Source organism: Anomaloglossus baeobatrachus, chromosome 2, assembly GCF_048569485.1.
Source record: "Anomaloglossus baeobatrachus isolate aAnoBae1 chromosome 2, aAnoBae1.hap1, whole genome shotgun sequence".
Classification (NCBI taxonomy): Eukaryota; Metazoa; Chordata; class Amphibia; order Anura; family Aromobatidae; genus Anomaloglossus; species Anomaloglossus baeobatrachus.
The window spans coordinates 107972539-107999714 of NC_134354.1; the positions used below are offsets into that span (position 1 = coordinate 107972539).

Genomic DNA, 27176 nt, shown 5'->3' on the forward strand with positions numbered 1-27176 from the left:
TGTTCACCTCCTCTCCCACTGCCAGGATCTGCTCCCCATGCTGTGAAGACACCAGAGCCTGCTCCCTCCGAGTACCTGGCTCCTCAAACCCCACTTCTCCTCCAGCTGCACAGGATCTGTCACTGTCTGGATTCCTGCCTCCACCTTCTGCTCGTCGGGCTGTTCTCTGCTGTGGGCCTCTGACAGGTACTCCGTGCACCTCCACCCCCTCCCCCGCCGCCACTGCTGCATAGCTGACAGGGCCAGCGGCCATCTTACTTCCCTCCCGCTCCATCCGTGCCACTGTTGGTTTAGCCAGAAATCGCTGGATGCTGCCTCGATTCTGCCTGGAAAGGTGTCCCTGAGCTCCCCTCCGCCTCCTCGTGCTCATAGTCCGGGATAGAGGGCCGAAAAAATTAATGTAGCAGCTGATTTCCTGGGAGATAAGGGGGAGCTGAGGCAAAGCACAACCTCACTCCCTCATGGCCAGGACACGCCCCGGTAAATGTTATTTTAATGAGGGGAAACATAAGTGCTAATAACAGTAAATCTGCTCTTTTATACTGACTGTATATTTATTTATTTTATTCGCTTATATAGCGCCATCAATTCCATCCTTTACAGACTTCTTCATCACTGTCCCCATTGGGGCTCACAATCTAAATTCCCTATCAGTATGCCTCTGGAGTGTGGGAGAAAAAAAGAGAACCCGGAGGAAACCCATGCAAACATGGGGAGAACATACAAACTCTTTACAGATGTTGTCCTTGGTGGGATTTGAACCCAGCACCCCAGCGCTACAAGACTGCAGTGCTAACCACTGAGCCACCATTACAATTTGAGCAATAAGAGACTGAATTCAGTTGACAATGTGTTTCTTTATTTTATTATTAGGCAGGTAAAGTTAATTTCCAATAGAATAAAATAAAAACCATAGCCAAAGAAATAAGGAAATAAAAAAAACATTCCAAAATAATTAAATTAGAGACATAGCAAAAAGGCAATGCTATCTACCACCCAAGGTTATAGAAGCAAATGACAGAATGCAGCCGTTCCCCTTAATAAATGAGGTAACAAAGGTGCAAAATACTGACAAAACAAACACTCTCAACCTACCAGTTCATGGACGGGGTGATCGCCCAGTGCCTGCCTTGCGAGTGGTGTGGGGGCTCGCGAGACATGGGGATCCTTGAAGTTGGGCTGCAAGCTTGCATATTTTGGCCAAAATATAAACCAATACCTCATATTATTTTTCTGCACATTTTTTATATATTTTTTTGCAGGGTGCAGCCAGGCCCATCTATGGTGACCTTGTAAATTAGGGGCCTGTACCTCTGTGGTGCACTGAGAGCGTGTAGGGCAGCCGCCTAATCAAATACTAGGCTTTTGGCTCGGCTGTAATGCTGCCACCAGGGGGAGCCAGAGCTCTGCAGCAGACGACACTACACAGAGCAATGAGAACCAGGAAGGAAATGCACAGCGTTCTCATGCACTGCCTAATCAGCAAAGCTGAGAGGCAGAACTGCAGGGTATGTGAGGAATAGTGAGACAGGCTGGGTCAAACACCGTACGGGCAGAAGCAGGACCGGAGGAGCAAGCAGAAGCAAAGTCAAAGTCAGGCTAAGGTCAGTACCGGAGGAAGCAACCGAGTGGGGAATAGGAGGGGGACACAGGACAGGAGGGATGACCAGGGGACAGAACACAGACAAGGGCACGGGGGCACAGGAACAGACAGATCAGGATATCACTCACAGGACCAGCAATCACAGGCAAAGCAGAGCTTTGGTTCACTGGAAGTGTCAGCTTTTAAGGCATCCAGGGGCCAGAAGTGAGGCCCGAGAGAAGGCTCCGCCCCCTAGCCATGTGGATAGGGAGGCGAATCATGACATCGGCCCTGTGCTTCACATGTGTGACTTGTGCTCTATTGCAATTCTCATATCGGTCAATCACCCCTCCATGAGCTGGGAGGGTTGAGAGTGTTTTTTTTGTCCGTATTGTGCATGTGTTACCTCCTTTATTAAGGGGACTGCTGCATCATGTCTGTGTATTTCCTTCTATGACCATGGCTGGTATATACCATTGCCTTTTTGCTATGTTTATAATTTCCATTAGACAATCCGTTTTCCCGACTCGCTAGGTCGCACACATTGTTCACAGTTTTGTAACATAAAGTAAAGAACTACTACTGCCGACTCTCACTTCTTTACCCTACTAGTAGTTAAGAGGTAGCTAGGAATGAAGACACCAGGACATCTTGTGACCTAGATAACAATTTCTGGGCTGCATCTGTCCTTCCGCTTTTGGAGAAGCAGACACCTGGCCTTATGATACCGGTAATACTTATGGTCAGTCTTATGACAGATAACATGGTATTGGAATACAGATTGAGCTACAAGGTGGATCTACTCATTCAGATGAGTGCAGACACTATGATACCCGGGAATTTGTCAAGAATTGCTTTGCTGGTCATGGAAGGCATGAAAGCTCTCCAAGAAATGGCCATTAAACTGGCTCCTCATGTCATCAGGGACACAGTCTGAACATTTGTAGTTTTCTCTCACCCATTTGCCTCCATCACTGTCCTCAATACAAATGGTAGCAACTCCTATAGGAAAAAAGACAATGATTAAGTCAATGACTTGTGTATGACTCCTCTTCCACCCTTTCCTCACACCATCACCTATTAGGCAGATTTCATACATCCATTTTTCGCAATTTGAGTATAAACAGCAATGTCATGAAGTTGATGACCCAAAGTTCAGAACATCATAGGCTTATATGAGGCTGTCGTGTATGGGTCAAGCGAAGGTGCACCACACGTATAGGTGACACAGGCATATCGTGACTTGCAATGCAGCAAATCCAAACCTGTTCACCTTCGTCCAATGCCCCACCTGTCCAGCTCACAGATGTGTATGAAAAACAAGGAAAGAAGAAAGGGCATATCCAGGACTAAAATCCAAACACTTTTATTTAATCATAAAAGAATTCATATGCCGCTGGAATTCAGAGACTGACACGTTTTGAACATATTAAACTCTCTTAATCATAGATACTGAAAATGTAACAAAGATCCATTATATACAAAAATCAAATTACATACAAAGTATAAAACAATTAACATTCATGATTAACACCTGAGTAGGAGAAATTTAACTCTTTGCACTCTCATCCTATCAGAATAACAGATAATGCACACACAAAAAAAATGTAAATGTGTTCTGCAAGTCTTTTTTTATTTTTTTGCTTGTGCAACCAATATATTTGAAATCACATACATTGCAAAGAACACAATAATCAATATGGGTACAATCGCAGTTCATCATATAGCAGAATAGCAGTTAATGCACATACACAAAACCCTAATAAATGAACATAGTATCATTCTATTATTGAGCCCATTAGGGAACTTGGTGTTCATTTTAATGATCCAACAAGCTTCCTCTATATGGTCGACTTACTTTTTCAATTGCACAAAATTGCATAATATTCAGATTACAGTCATGTTTTTCAATAAAATGCCTACTAACCCCTGGTGTTGCATTGTTCAATATGGTAAATGAGTTCTGCAAGTCTTTTTTTTATTTTTCTACTTCTGCAACCAATATATTTTAAACCACATACATTGCAAAGAACACAATAATCTACATAGGTACCATCGCAGTTCATCATACATTTAATGTTATCATCATCATCATCTACCGTCAGTATGCTTTTAGCATAAACACAAACATTACATTTTGCACCAGAACACTTAGGCTATGTGGCATGCTGCATATTTGTTGTGACCACAAAGATGCACGTTTTTGCCCCCCCCAAAAAACGCACCTGCGGCAAAAACGCTACATCTGAAGTTCACAGCGAGTGCCATAGAACATCGTGATTTGTGGTCACAGATGGAGGACTCCAGCTGTGGCCACGACTAACCTGAGCGACATCACTGCTGATCGCGCGGCTTACTTCAGTCGCTATGTGGAGCTCACAGTGGGCAGTCAAGTTCTATGGCACTCGCTGTGAGCTTCAGATGTAGCAGTGGTGAAAGCATCGTGGTAGGACCTCGGGTAGATTACGTCGGACCTGCAGGGGTGTTTTGGGGATTAATACAGGGGTGAAAGGGTGTGTTTTTTTGTCTTCATTTCAAATAAAGGATTTTTTCAGTGTTTGTAATTAGTTTCACTTACAGATTAGTGATGGGGTGTCTCATAGACACCTGCCATTAGTAATCCTGGACTTAGTGGCTGCTGTGGGCTGCCATTAACTCCCTCATTGCCCCGATTGCCACCGCATCAGTAACTAGTAAAGTGTTGGGACTGTTCCATCTAATGGATGCGGCAATTCTGGGTGGCTGCTGGCTGATAATTTTAGGCTTGGGGGCACCCAATAAACATGGGTAATCCCAGCCTGAGAATACCAGCCCCCAGCTATTGGGCTTTATCTGTGCTGGTATCATAATTTGGGGGATCCTACGCCAATTATTTAATTTATTTATTTTACTGTACGATATAGACCCGCCCACTCAGACACGCTGTCATTCAGCGTGGGGGCTCATCTGACCGCAACAATCACAGATGCCAGTGGGCGGGGGAAGCAGTGAATATGTATGAGCCTAATGAGTGGCCCGGGAAGAAGAATGAGAGGCCGTGGGAGCAGTGTGACAGCTGCCACGGTGACTCAGTAAGTATGAAGCGCTTGCTCCGACCCCTTTGTGCTGGATTCTGGTCCCCATAGACTTTATATGGGGACTGGCATCTGGCCAGATACCAGGGATCAATCCCCCGAGTCAGTGGGGGAGTGATCTGCCAGTCCTCTGAAACGCAGGGACAAAACACAAAAAGTATTTACATGCTGCATCTTTGTGGTCACCACAAAGATGCAGCCAAAAAAACTGCAATGTGCACAAAGCAAAAAATGAATTCTCATAGACTTTGCTGGGCAAGGAAATGCGTTCAGTTTTGGTACCAAAACTGCACTGGAAAAATGCGCAAAAACGCGGAAAAAAAAACCACAGAGTACGCCCATAGTCTTATAGAAACCTTTAGTTGACAGCCAGATGTGAGTTGATTGTTTGGAACTAACAAACATGCTGGGAGAAACAAAATTACCAACAGATTTACCCCTTCTTGCCACACATTGAACACCCGCATCAAGAATAGTCCGCAGGGTATGATCCTGATGTAATACAGGCAGGTATTTAGTAATGATCTTCCTAATACTATTAAATTGGTTACTATACGGGGTGCTGAAAACTAGATGCTTATCTTTATTGGATTTATTATTCTCATTACTGTTTATTAAGATGTTACGTCTGTCTAAAAAAAACCTTGCCTTTTCCTTTGTCATTATAATATTACTTACACTATATCCTCTATGCAACAGTCTATTTCGGATAGTGACAGGTTCATTTTCAAAGGTCGAGCTGTCAGAGCAGATACGCTTCGTCGTGACAAACTCCCCACAGGGGATAGAAGATATGGTGTGAATAGGGTGACAGCTATCAACTCTTAAAACAGAGCTGCCGTTGACCAGCTTCCTATAAACAGAATAAGCCACACGTGTTCCATTGTCACAAACCGCTAAATAAATGTCAAGAAATTCTATTGCTTTGTCTGATCCTGTAAGTTCACATAATTGTCATTAAAATAATTCCTAAAATCTGGTCTGGCCGCCATGCACCCAGACCATACCACTAGGATATCGTCTACATAGCGGCCATACCAGACTATAAAGTTTGAAAATGGGTTGGAAGATGTGACTATATATTGTTCCTTCCACCAAGTTACAAATGTTTATTGTATTCTTTGCAATGCATGTAATTTAAAATATATTGGTTGTATGAATAGAAAAATAAAAAAAGACTTGCAGAACACATTTACAACAATATTTTTTTTAATTTTGTGCATTATCTGCAATTCTGCTATACTATTCAATATGGCTGTGTTAATCATTAATGTTAATTGGTTTTAACTTTTGATGTGGTTTTATTTTTGTGTATAATGGATCTTTGTTACATTCTCTGTATCTATGATTATGAGCGTGTAATACGTCCGAAACGCGTCAGTCTCTGAATTCCAGCGGCATATGAATTTTTATATGATTAAATAAAAGTGTTTGGATTTTAGTCCTGGATATGGCCCTTCTTCTTTCCTTTTTTTCATGTGTGAAACAGGCTTTATTATACTACTATTAAAGCCTAATCAGCTAATATATAAAATATGCAGCAGAAAATATGATAGAGGTATGCATCTGAGCACAGTTCTTCAATGGCAGCTTCTTGTTCTGAGAAAAAAAAAATCGAAAATGCCTTATCTCTTTAAATATTTTGTTTCTTACCTGCAACAACCCCTCCTTGTTCTTCCACCAATTTGATAGCAGCTCTCATAGTTCCTCCAGTCTCAATCCACTGGTCCACTAATAAAATTCGCACACCTAGAAACATATCCTGGACATGAGAAATGTGTTTTCTAAATTTCACATATTATCTCTATTACCAAGGATCTCAGTCAGAGGTTATTAGCCATTCAGATTTGTATTTATCCATAAATCCTTTATATTAAAAGGGACTCCATCAGCAGGTGTCTGCAATGTAATCTGAAGACAGCATGCCCTAAAGGCCCCGTTACACGCAACGACGTATCTAACGATATATCGCCGGGTTCACGGATTCCGTGACGCACATCCGGCATCATTAGCGACGTCGTTGCGTGTGACACCAACGAACGGCCGTTAACAATCAAAAATACTCACCTTGTCATTGATCGTTGACACGTCGTTCATTTTCAAAAAATCGTTGATTGTTGCAGGACGGAGGTTGTTTGTCGTTCCCGCTAACGATATCGCTGCGTGTAAAGCCACCTTAAGGGTATGTGCCCACGATCAGGACTCAATGCGTCCTGGACACAGCGAGTCCTGACCTGTGGGGCCGCGAGTCTCTTCTGCACGATCAGGGTTCAGTGTGCTGCAGTATCTTGCTTGTGTTCTCCCTATGGAGGACGCATGCGAATACACAGCAAACAATTGACATGCTGCGGCTTGGAAAGCCGCACAGCAGGTCAGTGTTTGCTGCGGAAAAACAAGCACAGTGGGCACAAGATTGCTAGAAATCCCGTCCACTATGCTTGTACTGTACAATGCAGCGTTTTGGAAGCAGCAAAAACACACTACATCAGAAACGCTGCTAACACTGATCATGGCCACACACCCTTAGAGTTAAAAGAGAATTCAGCCCTGTGTGTCTTATCTCAAAGTCTGCTTTTGTTTAAGCTTCTTATCGTTAACATTAGTGGGTCTCAGCAGCATGTGAGCTCTAGTCTGACTCTGCCCCCTTCTGAGTTATGTCATGATCAGTTATGCACCTGTTCACATTGCAGTTTTGGGAGTGCAGCCAGTCTTTTTGTCTTCTGAGTAGTAGCTTCTGTCTATGGATATGTACATTGAAAGCCTGGTGTGGGCGGGGGCAGCTCTCCCAGCACTAATGCATACAAAACATAAAATCTTTCACGGTGTCAAAATGGCTGCAGCCACTAATCTAAGTGATACATCACATAGCCCCATATCCCGAAAAAAATATGTTATGGGTCTCATAAAATGGAGACAAAAGCAAAGTAAAATTTTCACCTCTTAAAAAAAACCTATACATTCTTATCTGCGGATTCGTACTAACCTGGAGAATCATACTGACAGGTAAATTTTACCACATAGTGAACATGTAAATAAAAAAAACCTAAATAAACTATTGTGAGATTGCAGGGTTTTTTTGCAATTTGAACATACTTGGAATTTTTTTCACATTTTCGAGTACACCATGTGGTAGAATGAATGGTGTCATTCAAAAGTACAACTCATCCCGCAATAAATAAGCCCTCATACTGTATTGCCGGGAAAAGGAAAAAAATTATGGCTCTTGGTAGAAGGGAAGGAAAAAACAAAAAAACACAGACAAAGGCCACAGCGTGAAGGGATTAATAACCTAATTTATGGTAGCCAATACTTGTATGCGTGTGGTCTTCATATTCTAGACCAAATAAATTGAGCTGTGTGAATCCTTTGCTTCCATTTTTTTATATTATGCATATAATTACCATGTTTATTCATCGTGTTAATTCCATAACCCCGCGACTTTTATTTTCTGCTGTTTCAGTGTAAATATTGAGGAGTGTAGTTTTTTTTTGTGGGGTGATGTTAGAAAATCTTTGTATATTGATCTTATTATCTCAATTATGATCTCATACCTGGTTTAATTGCGTCGGTCCGGACCTCCATGTTTTTTTCTTTTCCAGAGTAGTCCACGTACGACTGGGTACATGTCTTAACACATAGGTGGCCAACTTTCCTAATGGCTAAAAACCCTTTTCCTAAATTTGAGGCTATGGCAGCTCCTGTTTGAGAAGAAAAGTTTAGAGATACTAAAGTCAAAATCTGTTAAATCCAAAAACTTTACTATCCTACAGGATTCAGACACTAGTTTTGCTAACTTTATAGAAAGTAGATATTTTAAAAAAGTATTATTAAGTGTTGATGTTAGTATTCTAGCACAAGGGTCAACACCTTGGGCATTCCATCGTTGGTGAAACAAGAACTTCCAGCCTTCCCTGACAGCCGTGGCGTGGGCTGATGGGTTGGTCTACCATAGAAATCATTGATTAAAAGGGCAGCCACCACTAGGAGGAGCTCAGTGTCCGCTCTCATTGAATGTGAGGCTATAATCATAGAATGGGAGAGTTGTAAGGGACCTCTACGGTCGTTGTGTCGAACCCAATGCCAGCTTCACTAAACCATCTCAGACAGATGTCTGTCTGACACCTGAATGGCAGCAAAACAGAATATTTTTAATTAATGCTTTCTCCAGAATGCTTTTAAGGATCCAGGTAGCCCCACTGTAACCACACTCTTGAGTTTTGTAGGAATAGCAACATTTTTTAAACATTTTTTTAGAAAGCATGTCATAGAATTGCAATTTACAAAGAAAACTTTCTCAACAATTACAGATAAGGATCATATATGGATTTAATACAGCTGTACAATTGAACGCTCACTTCCAAATACTGGCTTGTGTAAACTTGTCACCAATAGAACAAAACAAAACACTAATTTGTTGTCAGTTTGGATAGTTGATGCCTGTAAAGAAAAAATAATTTTGGCAGCAGCATATTTTGGGGTATATGATGTCAACAATATACAACCTACATAGGGGTAGAACAACCCTATTAATGATTGTCCTTTTCTATATGATTTGTATCGGCCGGTGTGAATGGGCCTTGAAATGAGCACCGATTGACTTGCATATAGTCAATCTGTCTTAAATGTCTGCTACTTTCAATGCTGGCAGTTTCGGTAACATAAGGCTATGTGCGCACTGGAAAATGGAATTTTCTCAAGAAAATTCCGCAGGTATTCAAAGATTACCGCACCCGCAGTAAAAAAAAACACGGCAAACCGCACCCGAAAACCGCATGCGGTTTGCCGCGGTTTTACCGCGGTATTGTTCGCGGTTTTGCCGCGTGCGGGTTGGTATGTGCTTTATTGCATTCAATGCAATAAAGCACATTGAAGAAAAAAAAAAAAAGTCATTTCATTTTGAGATAGAGAAATAGACAGAAGAATAGATAGAAGAATAGATAGATAGACAGACAGAGGGATAGATAGATTCCCTGTGAGCACACTCTGCATTTCTCACGGTCGGCAGTGAGTTCACATTACCGGCCGTGGGAAATGCCCTGGAGTTACCTCTCTGCTGTCTCGCTGCGAGGCTGCATTCAGCAGTGTCTGTGTCAGTCGCGGCTGGATGCAAGCCTTGCAGGATGCCGGAGCTGTGGATTACGCCGGAGCTTTGTTTCGGGAGGGGTTAATAAAAGGGTGAACGAGGCTTGTTTGTGTTTTATTTAAAATAAAGGATTTTTCGGTGTGTGTGTTCTTTCACTTTACTTACGGGTTGATCATGTCAGCTGTCACATAGACGCTGCCATGATCAAGCCTGGAGTTAATGGCGGTGATCCGCCACCATTAACTCCTTGTATTACCCTGACTGCCACTGCTACACGGCTGCAGGAAGAGCTGGGGACACTCCGGTAGTGCCGCATAATGCATGCGACAGTCCTGGGGCAGCTGCGGCTGATATTCTCGGCTGCGGGAGGGGGAGTGAGGCGGGGGACATTAACCCTGCCCCTCTCCCTCCCCAGCCTGAGAATACCGGGCCGCCGCTGTGTGCTTACCTCGGCTGGCAGGTAAAAATACAGCAGAGCCCACGTGTTTTGTTTTCTATATTTCCGTTTGCTTTCTATGTGTGTTCTATGTGTCTGTGTCTGTGTTCTATGTCTGTGATGTCTGTGTGTGTCTGTGATCTGTGTGTGTGTTTACTCTCTGCACGGCTTCCTCTTCCTGTAATGACATCACTTCCCTGCAAAACCGCAGGCAAGCGATGTACATTACCGGAGGTAAACCGCGAAATACCGCAGGGAATAACGCAGGAAAACGCAGTGAACCGCACAGAATTTGCTGCCTGCGTTATTCCCTGTGGGATTTCACGATTACATTGGAGTCAATGGAGTAAAATCCCGCAGTGATGTGCGGAAAAGAATTGACATGCAATTTTTTTTGCTGCGGGAATCCCACAGCAAAACATGCAGCTGTCAAATCCGCCTAGTGCGCACAGGATTTTTTTCCCATAGGTTTTGCTGGTGATTCACTGAAGAGATGTTATGAACATTTTCTGCAGCGAAACATGCAGCAAATCCACGGCAAAATCCGGTAAGTGCGCACAGGGCCTAAATGCAGACTCAAATGGTTTTGTGAAGTTTACGTAAAATAGGAGAAGGGCAGAAAAGGGAGTAACGCATTTATTCTGCAGTGATAAGTGATCGGTGAAAAAATTAAAGGGAACTTGTCACCAGGATTTTTCCTTATGAGCTGCGGTCTCCACCAGTGAGCTTTTATATACGGCATTCCAGAATACTATATATAAGAGCACAGGCCGCTCTATATAACATAAAAAAAACACCTTTATAATAGGGCTTCTGCGCATGTGTACTTTCATCTGCCCGGCTGAGAGCAGAGCAAAGTACTGTAATGTGCAGGTGCGAGGAATGGTCAAAGACCACCAGCGCATGTGCAGGAGTGCAATGGTGGCCTCTGTGTGAATGCCAAAAGGATGCATCATGCAAACGGGGCTGGGCAGGAGGACGGAGATCGCACGTAATGGAAGAGGCAACAGACCGAGAGCAGAAACATCCAATGGACCGGATCACTCCCTAGGTGAGTATTATAAAGGGTTTTTTTGCGTTCTACAGAGTGGCCTGGACTCTTATATACAGCATTCTGGAATGCTGTATATAAGAGCTCAGTGGTGGTGGCCACTGCTTGTAAGGGAAAAACCTGGGGAAGGGTTCCCTTTAATTAGGAACTAGAGAGAAGCTGACCCTTTGAAGTTTCGGTTCAGCCGGACTTTAGATATACCCCAGTTCTGGGCCCGAACATGACCTGAACCCCATTGGAAGTCAGTGACTGGGCAGTTCAGGTCTTCGCCCACATACAGCCAGCCATACAAAGAGCACTCCTGGGGGGGGAGGACGGGGTTTTTCTTTTTTTTTTTTTTTTTTTGTTTGGTACACACTACATCTGATAATGCTGATTTTACCCCAAGTGCGATCCATTCAAACACTGCAAGCGGCTCTCACTTAGTCGAGCACTGAGCGTACCTGAACACAGCAATGCTCGCTTTAGTGGTTTGCATACGTAAAGCATCTGATCACAAAATTCAAACTCTACTTTTTTTGTAACGTTCAGTACGAACTCAGAACCTCGGGTCCGCTCATCTCTGTTGGGCACATGAGATTAATTCTTTAAGGGGATGTTTTTTTAACCAGACTCCAGCAAAGCAGCAGTAAGGCTATATATAAGGGGAATCAACCATCCTTGCCACGATCTACATAGTCAACATCATATTTTATCAATTTACACAATTTATACTGTGTAACGTTTACCTAAAATGAATCCCATGGCATCAATCCCAGCTACAAGATCTATCTGGTCATTCTTAAAAGGTTTCAGGAGATCTTCAATGCAGTCCTGCAGGGCCTATATAGGAGAATTAGATAGATAGATTGATTGGATTGATTGAGATATTGTGTTTTATAATTTATCTAAACCATAATGAGTAGCATTCTCTGTACAGACAATGAATTTGCTTGATGAGCAGGGCCGTATTTACCATTAGGCACCCGTGGTCCCGTGCCTAGGGCGGCAGGATGCAAGGGGCGGCACCTTCTAGCAGTAAAAAAAAAAAATTTTTTTTTTACACATTCATTAAATCCGCTGTATTTTCGGAGGGGGGAGAGGCGCACCTTTATTTATTTGTATCCGCGTCAATTAAGACGCGAATGCAGACAAACTGCGGCGGCCGGGCACAGAGAGCTGATTGACCCCGGAACTGCCGGTGCCTGCACTTCCGGGGTCACAGGCGCGCCAATCAGCTCCTTCCTCTGTGCTGCGTCCAATGCTGTGTGGATTTCACATGCAGAGCTCAAAGCAGGACGCCGCAGAGGACGCCGCGATGGAAGCCGGTGTCAGAAGAGGATACTCACGTGAGCCAGGAAGATGACGGCGGGCCCTGGAGCAGGTAAGTGCTCGCAGAGCTGAAGATTCATAAGGAGCGTGGGGGTGTCTCTAATGCAGACTGGAGATCTGCGTATGGGGTGGGAGGAGAGAGGCTGATACTGGGGGAGACTTGGGGGAAGAGAAGCTGATACTGGGGGAGGCTGGGAGGAGAGAGTTTGATGCTGGGAGGGGGGAGGCTGATGTTGCGGAAGGCTGGGATGGGGGGAGGCTGACGCTGGGGGAGGCTGGGAGGAGGGAGGCTGATGCTGGGGGAGGCTGGGAGGAGAGAGGCTGATGCTGGGGGAGGCTGGGAGGAGAGAGGCTGATGCTGGGGGAGGCTGGGAGGAGAGAGGCTGATGCTGGGGGAGGCTGGGAGGAGAGAGGCTGATGCTGGGGGAGGCTGGGAGGAGAGAGGCTGATGCTGGGGGAGGCTGATGCTGGGGGAGGCTGGGAGGAGGGAGGCTGATGCTGAGGGAGGCTGATGCTGGGGGAAGCTGGGAGGAGAGAGGCTGATGCTGAGGGAGGCTGATGCTGAGGGAGGCTGATGCTGGGGGAGGCTGGGAGGAGAGAGGGGGAGGCTGGGAGGAGAGAGGCTGATGCTGGGGGAGGCTGATGCTGGGAGAATTTGGGAGGAGAGAGGCTGATGCTGGGGGAGGCTGGGAGGAGAGAGGCTGGTGCTGGGGGAGGCTGATGCTGGGGGAGGCTGGGAGGAGGGAGGCTGGGAGGAGGGAGGCTGATGCTGAGGGAGGCTGGGAGGGGGGAGGCTGGAAGGAGAGAGGCTGATGCTGGGGGAGGCTGGGAGGAGGGAGGCTGATGCTCAGGGAGGCTGATGCTGGGGGAGGCTGGGAGGAGAGAGGCTGATGCTGGGAGAGGCTGGGAGGAGAGAGGCTGATGCTGCGGGAGGCTCGGAGGAAAGAGGCTGATGCTGAGGGAGGCTGATGCTGGAGGAGGCTGGGAGGAGAGAGGCTGATGCTGGGGGAGGCTGGTGCTGGGGGAGGCTGATGCTGGGGGAGGCTGGGAGGAGGGAGGCTGATGCTGGGGGAGGCTGGGAGGAGGGAGGCTGATGCTGGGGGAGGCTGGGAGGAGGGAGGCTGATGCTGAGGGAGTCTGGGAGGGGGAGGCTGGGAGGAGAGAGGCTGATGCTGGGGGAGGCTGGGAGGAAAGAGGCTGATGCTGAGGGAGGCTGATGCTGGGAAAGGCTGATGCTTCGGGAGGCTCGGAGGAGAGAGGCTGATGCTGAGGGACTGAGGGAGGCTGATGCTGGGGGAGGCTGGGAGGAGAGAGTCTGATGCTGGGGGAGGCTGGGAGGAAAGAGGCTGATGCTGAGGGAGGCTGATGCTGGGAGAGGCTGATGCTTCGGAAGGCTCGGAGGAGAGAGGCTGATGCTGAGGGAGGCTGATGCTGGGGGAGACTGGGAGGGGGGAGGCTGATGCTGGGGGAGGCTGATGCTGGGGGAGGCTGATGCTGGGGGAGGCTGGGAGGAGGGAGGCTGATGCTGAGGGAGGCTGATGCTGAGGGAGGCTGGGAGGAGAGAGGCTGATGCTGGGGGAGGCTGATGCTGAGGGAGGCTGATGCTGGGGGAAACTGGGGGAGAGAGGCTGATGCTGGGTGAAGCTGGGGGAGAGAGGCTGATGCTGGGGGAAGCTGGGGGAGAGAGGCTGAAGCTGGGGGAGGCTGGGGGGAGAGAGGCTGAAGCTAGGGGACGCTGGGGGGAGAGAGGCTGAAGCTGGGGGACGCTGGGGGGAGAGAGGTTGATGCTGGGGGGGCTGGGGGGAGAGAGGCTGATGCTGGGAGAGGCTGATACTGGGAGAGGCTGGGAGGGGGGAGGCTGGGAGGGGGGAGGCTGATGCTGGGGGAGGCTGGGAGGGTGGAGGCTGATGCTGGGGGGGCTGATGCTGGGGGAGGCTGGGAGGAGTGAGGCTGATGCTGGGGGAGGCTGGGAGAAGAAAGGCTGATGCTGGGGGCAGAGAGGCTGATGCTGGGGGCAGAGAGGCTGATGCTGGGGGAAGCTGGGGGAGAGAGGCTGATGCTGGGGGAAGCTGGGGGAGAGAGGCTGATGCTGGGGGAAGCTGGGGGAGAGAGGCTGAAGCTGGGGGAGGCTGGGGGGAGAGAGGCTGAAGCTGGGGGGAGAGAGGTTGATGCTGGGGGGGAGAGAGGCTGAAGCTGGGGAATGCTGGGGGGAGAGAGGTTGATGCTGGGGGGGCTGGGGGAGAGAGGCTGAAGCTGGGGAGGCTGGGGGGAGAGAGGCTGAAGCTGGGGGACGCTGGGGGGAGAGAGGTTGATGCTGGGGGGGCTGGGGGGAGAGAGGCTGATGCTGGGAGAGGCTGATACTGGGAGAGGCTGGGAGGTGGGAGGCTGGGAGGGGGGAGGCTGATGCTGGGGGAGGCTGGGAGGGTGGAGGCTGATGCTGGGGGGGGCTGATGCTGGGGGAGGCTGGGAGGAGTGAGGCTGATGCTGGGGGAGGCTGGCAGAAGAGAGGCTGATGCTGGGGGCAGAGAGGCTGATGCTGGGGGCAGAGAGGCTGATGCTGGGGGAAGCTGGGGGAGAGAGGCTGATGCTGGGGGAAGCTGGGGGAGAGAGGCTGATGCTGGGGGAAGCTGGGGGAGAGAGGCTGAAGCTGGGGGAGGCTGGGGGGAGAGAGGCTGAAGCTGGGGGACGCTGGGGGGAGAGAGGTTGATGCTGGGAGGGCTGGGGGGAGAGAGGCTGAAGCTGGGGGATGCTGGGGGGAGAGAGGTTGATGCTGGGGGGGCTGGGGGAGAGAGGCTGAAGCTGGGGGAGGCTGGGGGGAGAGAGGCTGAAGCTGGGGGACGCTGGGGGGAGAGAGGTTGATGCTGGGGGGCTGGGGGAAGAGAGGCTGATGCTGGGAGAGGCTGATACTGGGAGAGGCTGGGAGGGGGGAGGCTGGGAGGGGGGAGGCTGATGCTGGGGGAGGCTGGGAGGGTGGAGGCTGATGCTGGGGGGGCTGATGCTGGGGGAGGCTGGGAGGAGTGAGGCTGATGCTGGGGGAGGCTGGGAGAAGAGAAGCTGATGCTGGGGGCAGAGAGGCTGATGCTGGGGGCAGAGAGGCTGATGCTGGGGGAAGCTGGGGGAGAGAGGCTGATGCTGGGGGAAGCTGGGGGAGAGAGGCTGATGCTGGGGGAAGCTGGGGGAGAGAGGCTGAAGCTGGGGGAGGCTGGGGGGAGAGAGGCTGAAGCTGGGGGACGCTGGGGGGAGAGAGGTTGATGCTGGGGGGGCTGGGGGGAGAGAGGCTGATGCTGGGGGAGAGGCTGCTGGTGAAGGCGGGGGAGAGCGGCTGCTGCTGGGGGAATGGGAGAGAGGGGCCAATCCTAGAGACAGAGGACAAGGGTTGAGGGATAGTGCAATGACAAAATCGATGGCGGGGGAGTGTAAGGACTCAGAATGAGAGGGGGGCAGCATTGGGAGCTCATTATGGAGAAGGGGCAGCATGTGTGGGCTCAGTATGGAGTGGAGCAATGTAGGGGAGTCAATATCAAGAGTGGGGTAGTGTGTGTGTGTGTGTGTGTGTGTGTGTGGGAGAGGTGTCTCAGCATAAGCGTTAGTGTGGTGGTCTTAGTATGATGAATGGGGCAGCATGGAGGTGTCATTATGAAAAAGAGGAAGGCAGCGTTAGGAGCTCATGGAGAGGGGCAGCATGCACGGGACACTGTGAGGAGGGAGCAGCATCATTGGGATATTGTGAGGAGGGGGCAGCATGCATGGGACATTGTGAGGAGAGGGCAGTATGCATGGGACATTGTGAGGAGGGGGCAGCATGCATGAGACATTGTGAGGAGGGGGCAGCATGCATGGGACATTGTGAGGAGGGGGCAGCAGGCATGGGACATTGTGAGGAGGGGTCAGCATGCATGGGACATTGTGAGGAGGGAGCAGCATGCATGGGACATTGTGAGGAGGGGGCAGCATGCATGGGACATTGTGAGGAGAGGGCAGTATGCATGGGACACTGTGAGGAGGGGGCAGCATGCATGGGACATTGTGAGGAGGGGGCAGCATGCATGGGACATTGTGAGGAGGGGTCAGCATGCATGGGACATTGTGAGGAGGGGGCAGCATGCATGGGACATTGTGAGGAGGGAGCAGCATGCATGGGACATTATGAGGAGGGGGCAGCATACATGGGACATTGTGAAGAGAGGGCAGTATGCATGGGACACTGAGGAGGGGGCAGCATGCATGGGACACTGTGAGGAGGGGGCAGCATGCATGGGACATTGTGAGGAGGGGGCAGCATGCATGGGACATTGTGAGGAGAGGGCAGTATGCATGGGACATTGTGAGGAGGGGGCAGCATGCATGGGACATTGTGAGGAGGGGGCAGCATGCATGGGACATTGTGAGGAGGGGGCAGCATGCATGGGACATTGTGAGGAGGGGTCAGCATGCATGGGACATTGTGAGGAGGGAGAAGCATGCATGGGACATTGTGAGGAGGGGGAAGCATGCATGGGACATTGTTAGGAGAGGGCAGTATGCATGGGACACTGTGAGGAGGGGGCAGCATGCATGGGACATTGTGAGGAGGGGGCAGCATGCATGGGACATTGTGAGGAGGGGTCAGCATGCATGGGACATTGTGAGGAGGGGGCAGCATGCATGGGACATTGTGAGGAGGGAGCAACATGCATGGGACATTATGAGGAGGGGGCCGCATGCATGGGACATTGTGAGGAAAGGGCAGTATGCATGGGACACTGTGAGGAGGGGGCAGCATGCATGGGACATTGTGAGGAGGGAGCAGCATGCATGGGACATTGTGAGGAGGGGGAAGCATGCATGGGACATTGTGAGGAGAGGGCAGTATGCATGGGACACTGTGAGAAGGGGGCAGCATGCATGGGACATTGTGAGGAGGGGGCAGCATGCATGGGACATTGTGAGGAGGGGTCAGCATGCATGGGACATTGTGAGGAGGGGGCAGCATGCATGGGACATTGTGAGGAGGGAGCAACATGCATGGGACATTATGAGGAGGGGGCAGCATGCATGGGACATTGTGAGGAGAGGGCAGTATGCATGGTACACTGTGAGGAGGGGGCAGCATGCATGGGACATTGTGAGGAGGGGGCAGCATGCATGGGACATTGTGAGGAAGGGTCAGCATGCATGGGACATTGTGAGGAGGGGGCAGCATGCATGGGACATTGTGAGGAGGGGTCAGCATGCATGGGACATTGTGAGGAGGGGGCAGCATGATGTGAGGTCAATGTGCAGATCATATTTCATAATTGAGGAAGGTGTGGTGGGTATAATTTATAAAGGAGGGCAGTGTGTAGTTTATTAGGGGCAGTGTGACAGTCACAGTATATAAGTGGGGACGGTGTGGTGGGAATATTTTATACTCATGCTATGTTTTGATGTGCCCGTGGTGATCCCCATTGGGGGGGGGGTTTAGTGCCCTTTGTTTCTCATTGATACTTTTTCAAGTGTTTTACAGAGTAGATCTGCCTTAAACAGATGTCGTGTGCGAAAACTCAGTGTTACGTTGTCACTAAGGGGCGCGACCACTTAAAGTGCCTAGGGCAGCACGAAGGCAAAATACAGCCCTGTTGATGAGTGAGCTATAAATATAGAAAGATCAACGGCATTTTGACATAAGTAAATCTGGTAATGGTTTATGGTAAATTATATACAAAAGCAGTATACAAGAATTGTCATGAAGGTCATTAATATAAGTGCCATCATATTAAGTGAACAATACTAACATGGTGTGCGCTAAGGACAATCCAATATTACTAGAAGGATGCCTCTTAACATGTTATGGCAATGCTCAGGCCCTAGCCATCTATTATACATTAAACAATGTCTAAAGTGGGAAACTAAGTGCCCACATACACATTAAAGGGAACCTGTCAGGTCCCATATACGTTCTAACCTACAAGCAGGATGATGTGTGGCCTAGAAACCCTTCCTACCCATCCCTGTGTTGTAATATTGTGTAATATGAATGTATAAAAAAAGTTTTATTACTTACAGTACATGTTCCCTATGTAAATGATCAGAGGGTCTAGGCCCCTGGGTATCGCATTGCCCCATGGGCGTTTGCATGTTTTCCGTGATATCACGCCCCTGTGGGCGTCAGCTCCTGGAGATCCCGTGTGTGCCATTCCCACAGCCTTGTTATCTGGGTGCTTGGTTCTTGGCTGCAGACGCGCTCTGCGTATGGTCGGAACTGCAGGAGTCTTCTGAGCATGTGCAGTGCGCGTTTGAAGCTGACAAGCAAGAAACCGAATAACAAGGCTGTGGGAATGGCAAGCGCACATGCGCGGGATCTCAAGGAGCGACGGTGACGTCGCTCATGTAAATTTATGGTATCACACCCACAGGGATGTGATACCACGGAAAGCATGCAAACGCCCACGGGGCGATGCGACACCCTGGGGACTAGACCCTCTGCTTATTTACATAGGAACATGTAAGTAATAAAACTTTCTTTATACATTCATATTACACAATATTACAACTCAGGGATGGGTAGGAAGGGGTTTCTAGGCCACACATCACCCTGGTTGTAGGTTAGAACGCATAAGGGACCTGACAGGTTCCCTTTAAATGAAAGTTATCCAAGCCCTTCGATTTTGACAGCACCAGACAAAAATATGAAGGGGACCTCCCAACTCTCCGGCAACAGATTTGTTGGAGATATAAGCATGAGGCTGTTGTAACCCCAACAATACCCTTGTTTTCATAGGCATTAAGCTGAAAGCATATTTATCTTCTCTCTCCATGGAAAAACACAAACTCTCGCACAACCCAATCGCTCATGTGCATTGAAAAGTCGAGAGATAGTTGCCTGTTGAAGGTACATTTTGCAGACAACTATCTCATGTGTATGGCCAACATAACACAATGTGATCGGTGAATATATTTTAAGCACTCTATTGTATAGCCTTATATACAATTCAGCCACACCTCTTATATAAGACATATAATGCATCAATATATGGAGTTGAAGCTAACCTCCCGATGGCAGTAGAGCCTTGATGGGTCTAGCCAAGCATAATTTGGTCCTTTTTCATTAGGAGCCATTAATGACAAGTACCAGCCTTGATTTTTCTTCTCTGGACTCTCGTAAAGATCCAAGTGGAAAAGTGATGAGTTGCATCCTTTAGGTATTAAAAAAAAATATGTTATTGAGTTATTAGAATATTAGGAGTCTGTTATTATTAATAAAATATTAGATTATATGTATACTAACCCGCCATAACATAAATATCATCTGTCCACTATTGTACGACAGCTATGGACTTCATAGGATCTTGGAAGAATTCCTGTCTTATCTAGAACCAATAGGTTAGAAGCAGAACATTTAAGTCCTGTAAATTATGAGGTGGGTTTCCATAGATTGAGAAGATTCTTGGATTTTAGAGGTCTTCAAACCATCATGAACATTTTTTTGCACTGCTGAAGGGTGTATTATCCCACTGATAGTGGTTACTCTAAATAGAAAATACTGATGACCATGAATGGGGCTACTTGGTCTGCAGGAATATATGGGTAAGTGATCCATAGGTGAACGTAGTATCCACATGAATGTTGGGACCCATGGTTTCTCTGATTCTCATGAGCCAATTGAGGTGCTTTTGGTGGCAGACGGCATGAGACTGAGCAGACCGCGGATATGCAGCCCCATATTTGTGATTTCACAGCAATCTATCATAGCCAACATGAACTTTTTCATCAATATTTACCACCATAGCTCATCTGTGGGATCAGATGGACTAGCCTTGTAATATGAAATGGCAACAGGGCACCTGACTGCTATGGGGTCCCCCAGCTCACGGGCCCCATAGCAGTCAGGTGCTCTGCCACCATAGGTGCTTTGCCACTGCATTGCACCCATAAAATGTGATGCCAACAAAAGTTCCTCAAAAACACTGCACAATACACCCACAGTGAATTCCTCCACACATAGTATGATTACCCTACTGTTCCCCCACTCAATTACCCAGGCAAAATATGGTGACCTTAACACAGTATGATCCCCCACACAGCCCTCCATGCAGTATAATGGGATTACATACAGTATAATGATCCCCACACCTCTTCACACTGTATAATAGCCCCTATTAGCCCTGCAAAAAGTATTATGGCCACCACACAGCCCTTCGCACCATGTAACAAGTTTTGCCTGCTAATGAATTTGGCTCATCTTACTCCAGCACTCCCCTCATTAAGCCTAGAATGCAAAATGACAGTCTTAATGAACTAGGGCCTAAAGTTGTCTTAAAAAAATAAATGTGACCCACTTTAGTAAATCTGCTGCAATATGTACAATGTGCCAGTATCATTGTGATTCTGAGCAAATACTAATCAAATAGAAATCAATAATGCGATTGCTTCTGGCATTCAGACATTGTGATAAGGTTAAAATTGTCTAAAAATTAATGGATCGCAAAATAAAAATGCTTTTCTGACACCTATAGTGTTTGGCAGGAAATAGCACTGCTTGTTTGTGACTTTTTCTTTCTTTTAGGCCCCCTTCACATGTCCGTGAACAACACGTGCGTGTCTTACGTGCCGTTTTTCGGGTCCGTGTTCCGTTTTTTTTGTCCGTTTTTCTGGTACGTGTGACATCCGTGTGATTGTGTATGCTAGCCGTGTGTGCGTGTGGAATGTCCGTGTGTGCGTAAGATACGTAAGTGTAATGTCCGTGTGTTGTCCGTGTGAAATGTTCCGTGTGTGATGCACAATGACATTGCTATATGCCCGCTGACAGCAGACAGACAGTGTCGCGCAGTGAGAATGAACTTGGGTGCACTTCACCCGACTTCATTGTCATCCCGCGGCTCTGTCTGTGTCGCGTACTGATTAGCGGTCACCCGTGAAGGACTCACCGGTGACCGCTAATCCCCTGAGTGACTGAAGTGAGCAGCGCGATTAGCGCTGCTGTCACTCAGGTTACCCGCGGCTAGCTGGAGTCCTCCAACCGAGACCGCAACTCACCTGTGACTTCATCGCTGTCACTAGGGCGACTTGCTGTCACAGTTGGAGGATCCAGCGGTGGCCGCGAGTAACCTGAGTGACGTCATCGCTGATCGCGCTACTCACCTCATTTGCTGCGTGGAGCTGACAGGAGTGGCGGTGTTCTACTTCAGCTCCTGTCACCTTCATGTAGCAGAGCTGAGACCGTCGAGGGACCTACGTGGATTATGCCGGAGCTGGAGGGGTTTTCGGGGCTTAATAAAGTGGTGAACGAGGGTAGGTTTTTTTGTTTATTATTTCAAATAAAGGATTTTTCGTTGTGTGTGCTTATTTTCTTTAACTTACAGGTTAATCTTGGAAGGTATCTCGGGGAGACGCCTGTCATGATTAATCTTGGACTTAGTGACAGCTATGGGCTGCTGCCATTAACTCCTTATTACCCGGATTGCCAACGCACCAGGGCAAATCGGGATGAGCCGGGTACAGTCCCGGGACTGTCGCATCTAATGGATGCGGCAATTCCGGGCGGCTGCTGGCTGATATTGTTAGGCTGGGGGGCTCCCCATAACGTGGAGCTCCCCATCCTGAGAATACCAGCTTTCAGCCGTTTAGCTTTACCCTGGCTGGTATCAAAATTGGGGGAACCGCACGTCGTTTTTTTTAAATTATTTCTTTCTTTCTTTTACTGCTCGATATTGACACGCCCACCGGCGGCTGTGATTGGTTGCAGTGAGACAGCTGTCACTCAGCGTGGGGGCGTGTCTCACTGCAACCAATCATAGGCGCCGGTGTGCGGGGAAAGCATTGAATACGAGATTGAATAATGAGCGGCTGGCTTTTTCTAAATAGTAAAAGCCGCCGGAGTTTTTTTAACAGCTGTGCAGCGCCGCGGCAGTGATCGGGGAATGGTGAGTATGAGAGAGGGGGGAGACTGACCGACACACAGAGAGGAACAGACAAGAGAGAGAGTCCGACCGACAAACCGACCGACCGACGGACTGAGGGAGATTGACTGACATACACAGAAAAAAATGATTGACCGACATCGCTTCAAAAAAGCACAAAACGTACACGGACCATACGGAGATGCATCCGTGTCACGTACGGTTGCTCACGGACGCATAAACTTTCATTGGGTGCATGTGTGCGTGTTCCGTGCAGAAAACAGACATGTATTCGTGTTTTACGGACAAACAAACGTATCACGCACACGGACACACGCACCTTATGGAAAAACGCACGTGTAACTCCATACATTGAATAACATTGGAGTACATGTGTCCATGTCTCCGGTACATACGGAAACGGACCTAACACGTACTGGAGACACGGACGTGTGAAGGGGGCCTTAGGTTGTACTGGGCATGGGCAGTAACAACACACCAAGGTCTGTTTCACACCACATTTTTGTTGTGTACTTTATGTATCCATTGTACTGTGAAAATAAGTATCAAAATGGATACGATTGTATTTAGTAGAGAATACAAGAGGAGAAACGAGTGTGAAGTGGGTATCAGTTTGACATGTGTTTGTGCACATACGGTATATGTTTCAATACTTTTTTTACTATACATTTTTTTCATAACATTATAATCTATGGGAGATAGATTCAAGCCTATTGTCATACGCTAGCATCCATTTTTTTAATGGTTTTGCTTTTTTTTTTTCAGAAAACGTGTCATGTGATTGCCTGACACTCCGCTTTTCTGTTTTTTAAAGATAATGTCCTGTATTTGAAAAAAAAAAAAAGAATACAAATGGAGCCCACATATATGTAAAGTAAATGCATATATCTGCCTTAGGGTATGTGCGCACGTTGCTTTTTACCTGCTTTTTACCTGCTTTTTTGCTGCTTTTTCTTCTGCGCTGTTTAATGCCAAAATGGATGTGTTCTTCTATTCAAGCAAAGTCTATGGGAATTTGGGTTTCTTGTTCACACTATGTTGTTCAAAATGCTGCCTTTTTGTGGCAGAACTTTGGTCAAAAACTCAGCTTTGCAGTGCAAAACCCAAATGGCAAAAACAATTGACATGTTGCTTCTTTGAAAAGCAGAGTTTTTGACCAAAGTTCTGCCTCAAAAAGGCAGCATTTTGAACAACAATAGTGTGAACAAGAAACCCAAATTCCCATAGACTTTGCTTGAATAGAAGAACACATCCATTTTGGCATTAAACAGCGCAGAAGAAAAAGCAGCAAAAAAGCAGGTAAAAAGCAGGTAAAAAGCAACGTGCGCACATACCCTCAGAGGGAAACTGTCAGCAGGATCGATCCTCCTAAGCCATCTATATGGACACACAGATCAAAAGCTGAATAAAATGATACCTTGATATCTGTGATCTGATGTCTATTCCAGACAAATTAACATTTTGCACTGTTAAGATCTATGGGCCGTTTATAGATCCCCATGAGAATCTCCTTCTAGAGCTTATTATAAATGAAAGGAGGCTTTACCAGTGTGAGCCATGTAATGACTGACACTTTACTTTCATAATCACAGTTCTGTAGTGAGATCAGAGCTATCATTGTACAGAAGTGAACTGTGTCTCATTACAAAACAAAACATTTATAGCTACATTTGCCCTCTTATATTGCTTCACCTTCCAACTCACATCGAGCAGAAGGAGGGGGGCGAGGGAGATGGCTGTACAGCAGAGATGGCAGCTCTGTGAAAAGACAACTGCAACTTGTTGTGTTTGTAATGAGACAAGGTTAAACTCTGCTGTACTGTGTTAGTTCTAATCAGACATAGCTCTGCAGCACAGCTGTCAGCACTATGAGTGGACAAGTGCTGCTGCAACACTCCTGCTGTACTTTGGAAGCTCTATTTTAGACCCCCTTCACACGTCAGTGATTCTGATACGTATGTGACAGTTTTTATACGTACCAGAATCACGGATATACGCAGACCCATTAAGATCAATGGGTCTGTGCACATATCAGTGATTTTTCACTGACTGTGTCTCCATGTGGCGTACACACGTGTTTGTGTTTCCGCACGGAGACAAGTCCATTTTTTTTTTCTGGCATCACTAATGTCTCACGGACCACACTATGGTGTGATCCATGAAACACGCACCAGAAAAAAGTGTATTTGCAAAAAAAAGCTTTATATACTCCCCTTCTCCTGCGCTGCTGAGTTCAGCCGCTGCTGCCTGCTGCTTCCTAGCCGGCTAATTACTGTCATGAATATGACTGCACCGCAACCCGGAAGCAGCAGCAGCAGCAGTGACACAGCAGAGCTAAAGATTCAGCACCACAGAGAGCAGGAGCGGGGACAGGTGAGTTTGGAATATCTGATCTGCATGTGCTATCACGGATAGCACATGGAGAACACACGTGTGCCATGAATCATGGCACACGGAGAGACATATGCGTTTTTAACACGTCAGTGAAAAATGTCTGTGTTTTTCACTGACGTGTGAAACAGGCCTTACTGTGTTAGTTATGATCTCACTGCAGAGCTGTGTGTTATTATGAGAGCAGACTGTCAATCATTACATGTCTCACACTGCTAACGACTAATTTAAAATGAGCTCTGGGGGAAGATCTTTTTCTGGCCCATAGTTGTTAACAGATCATCAGCATATTATTCTCTGGAATTAGACATACGGTTGAAGTTGTCAAGGTACAAGTTTCTATGACCTACATACCCACATAGCTGGCTTAGGAGGGTTGATCATACTGACATATTCCCTTCAAATTGCTTTGGTTTTTAACAGGACATTTTTAGTTTACAATATAAAAAAAGAGGCTGTAAAGAATTATAAAAATGTTATGTGAAACCGGTCTAACAAGCAATCACACTGTCAAGCTGGGTCCCGATCGGGCCGAAAGAAGGAGTGGAGCTACAGTCACTATTCTACAGTATACATTCGTGAATGTATCATTCTAACATTATACCATTACATACACTCTATCTATATAACTCTACTTTTTTCTGACTCTTGGGCATTATTTTGAGGGCGTGACATGGAGCTGTAGTATTTAAAAGGGTCATGGTTTATGTCTGTAAAAATATTAGGTCGCCCAGGATTATTGGCCAAGTGGTTGTAACGCACGTAGCGACATCCCTGCACTGTCCTGCTCCCCTCCCCATGCTGCTGCATCCCAGAGTCTGTGTATACCTCACAGGCTTTATGGCTCTGCCCAAAGGATGCGCGTTTGGCCATGCCAATTTTCTTAAAGGGCCAGTGTACCCTAACCCGGAAGTGCCTCTCAGGTCAGCTGAGAGGTTGCAGGTACTTAAGGCACCCTTCCCCTATGGGAGTTGCCTGGGCAATGAGTCAGATACGTTGCTAGTTCTCAGGTCCTTAGCACTGCTGCTGTTCTCTCCGCTGCTGCTGTATTGGGCTATATGCTGCTGATTTATGTGTTTTAGTGTTCTGCTGATACACTGCTGCTGCTATCCCAAGACTTCGGCTCCTGCCACGCCAGCTGCCAACCACAATACTCACTGCCACAAAGTGTCTTTACCAGTTTCTACTGCCGTGTCCATCCATCCATCCTGGACGAAACCTTGACACATTTTGCAGCTGTTACCCATCACCAGAGACTGTTACTCTCGTACCCCTGTGGCCAGCCGTCGCAGCACCAGTCTTCCAGAGTGGCACCTGGTCTCATACCTGAAGCGTAACACCCTCACAATTAGCGGCTCTGGTGAAAACCATGTTTGGTTCTGCAGTCAAGCCCCTCTGGATTTTCTGTGTGCTGTGGCCCAGTGGGTCCGCTAAATCCCTTGCTCGCCTTGTGAGCATAACAGTGGTCCATAAAATAAAGTGTAGGTTGGAAACTGTGCTTTATGCTAGTGTGCTCAGCGGGAACATTTATATCAGTATTTACTACTACCCGGAACTGGCATCGGGGTTTGGGAGGCTCGAGACGAAACCTGCATCTCCCCTCTACCATTACAGTGGGTTGTCTCCCGTACCGCTATAGACACATTTTCAGCAATTGATAATTTCTTGCAGCTAAAGCCTGTGGCCGCCATATGAAGTTTCTGGCAGTTCATCAATCATTTCTCCAGATTATTACCTGTAATCATAACGCTTAATTGCTTGCTTGCCCTATAAAACTGCAACATTCAGGTGACATATCGCCAGTACATTCCATAGCGCTGTACACAAATTGTAATCACGTACAAGCGTCCCTTTCTCCGTTAGTATGCCTTGATTACAAACACAGAACTTCTAGGAATACTGTAAGTACAGAATGAGGAAAACTCAGGAAGCAGAAGGCAGGCAGGGTGTTCCTAGCTGATTCTGAACTTTACACTTGGTTGATCATCTGCACACATGCAGGATGGGGGATGGGGGATGGGGGAGTCTGGCAGCTGAGTGCAGCTCTGCAGCACATTTTACATAACTCCCTCCTTAATTCAGTTCTGTCTATGCCAATGATGGTATAAATCCCCTGCAGCGCACACATTTCCTGCACAAACACGGCACTATTCATCTTACCTGGCATTTTAAAAGTTTGAGTAGGCACAAACTTTGCTCCTGGTTGTTATGCTTGTTCCTTGCCCAGTTATGTAACTCAAGTGCAAGCTAAATTCATCTGCTGCTATAAGGGGAAACAGTGATATCCTTGTGACGGGCGGGTAAATGGTGAACGCCTCCTGAGTGGTCTTTGGACTGACAAAAGGAATGTGGAGAAAGAGAGAGAAGTCA

At 47.5% G+C, this 27176-nt stretch overlaps 1 protein-coding gene across 1 annotated transcript; it reads right to left on the reverse strand.

The window, feature by feature from the left end:
• Positions 1-837: 837 nt before the first annotated feature.
• LOC142284364 (adenine phosphoribosyltransferase-like) lies at positions 838-27128 on the reverse strand. The gene is made up of 6 exons (XM_075333193.1): positions 26967-27128; positions 19546-19691; positions 11955-12048; positions 8208-8354; positions 6310-6405; positions 838-2584 (listed from the first exon to the last, which is right to left on the reverse strand). Exons 1-6 carry the CDS (start codon positions 26971-26973, stop codon positions 2427-2429), a joined length of 648 nt encoding a protein of 215 aa, XP_075189308.1. The 5' UTR covers positions 26974-27128; the 3' UTR covers positions 838-2426.
• Positions 27129-27176: the final 48 nt, after the last annotated feature.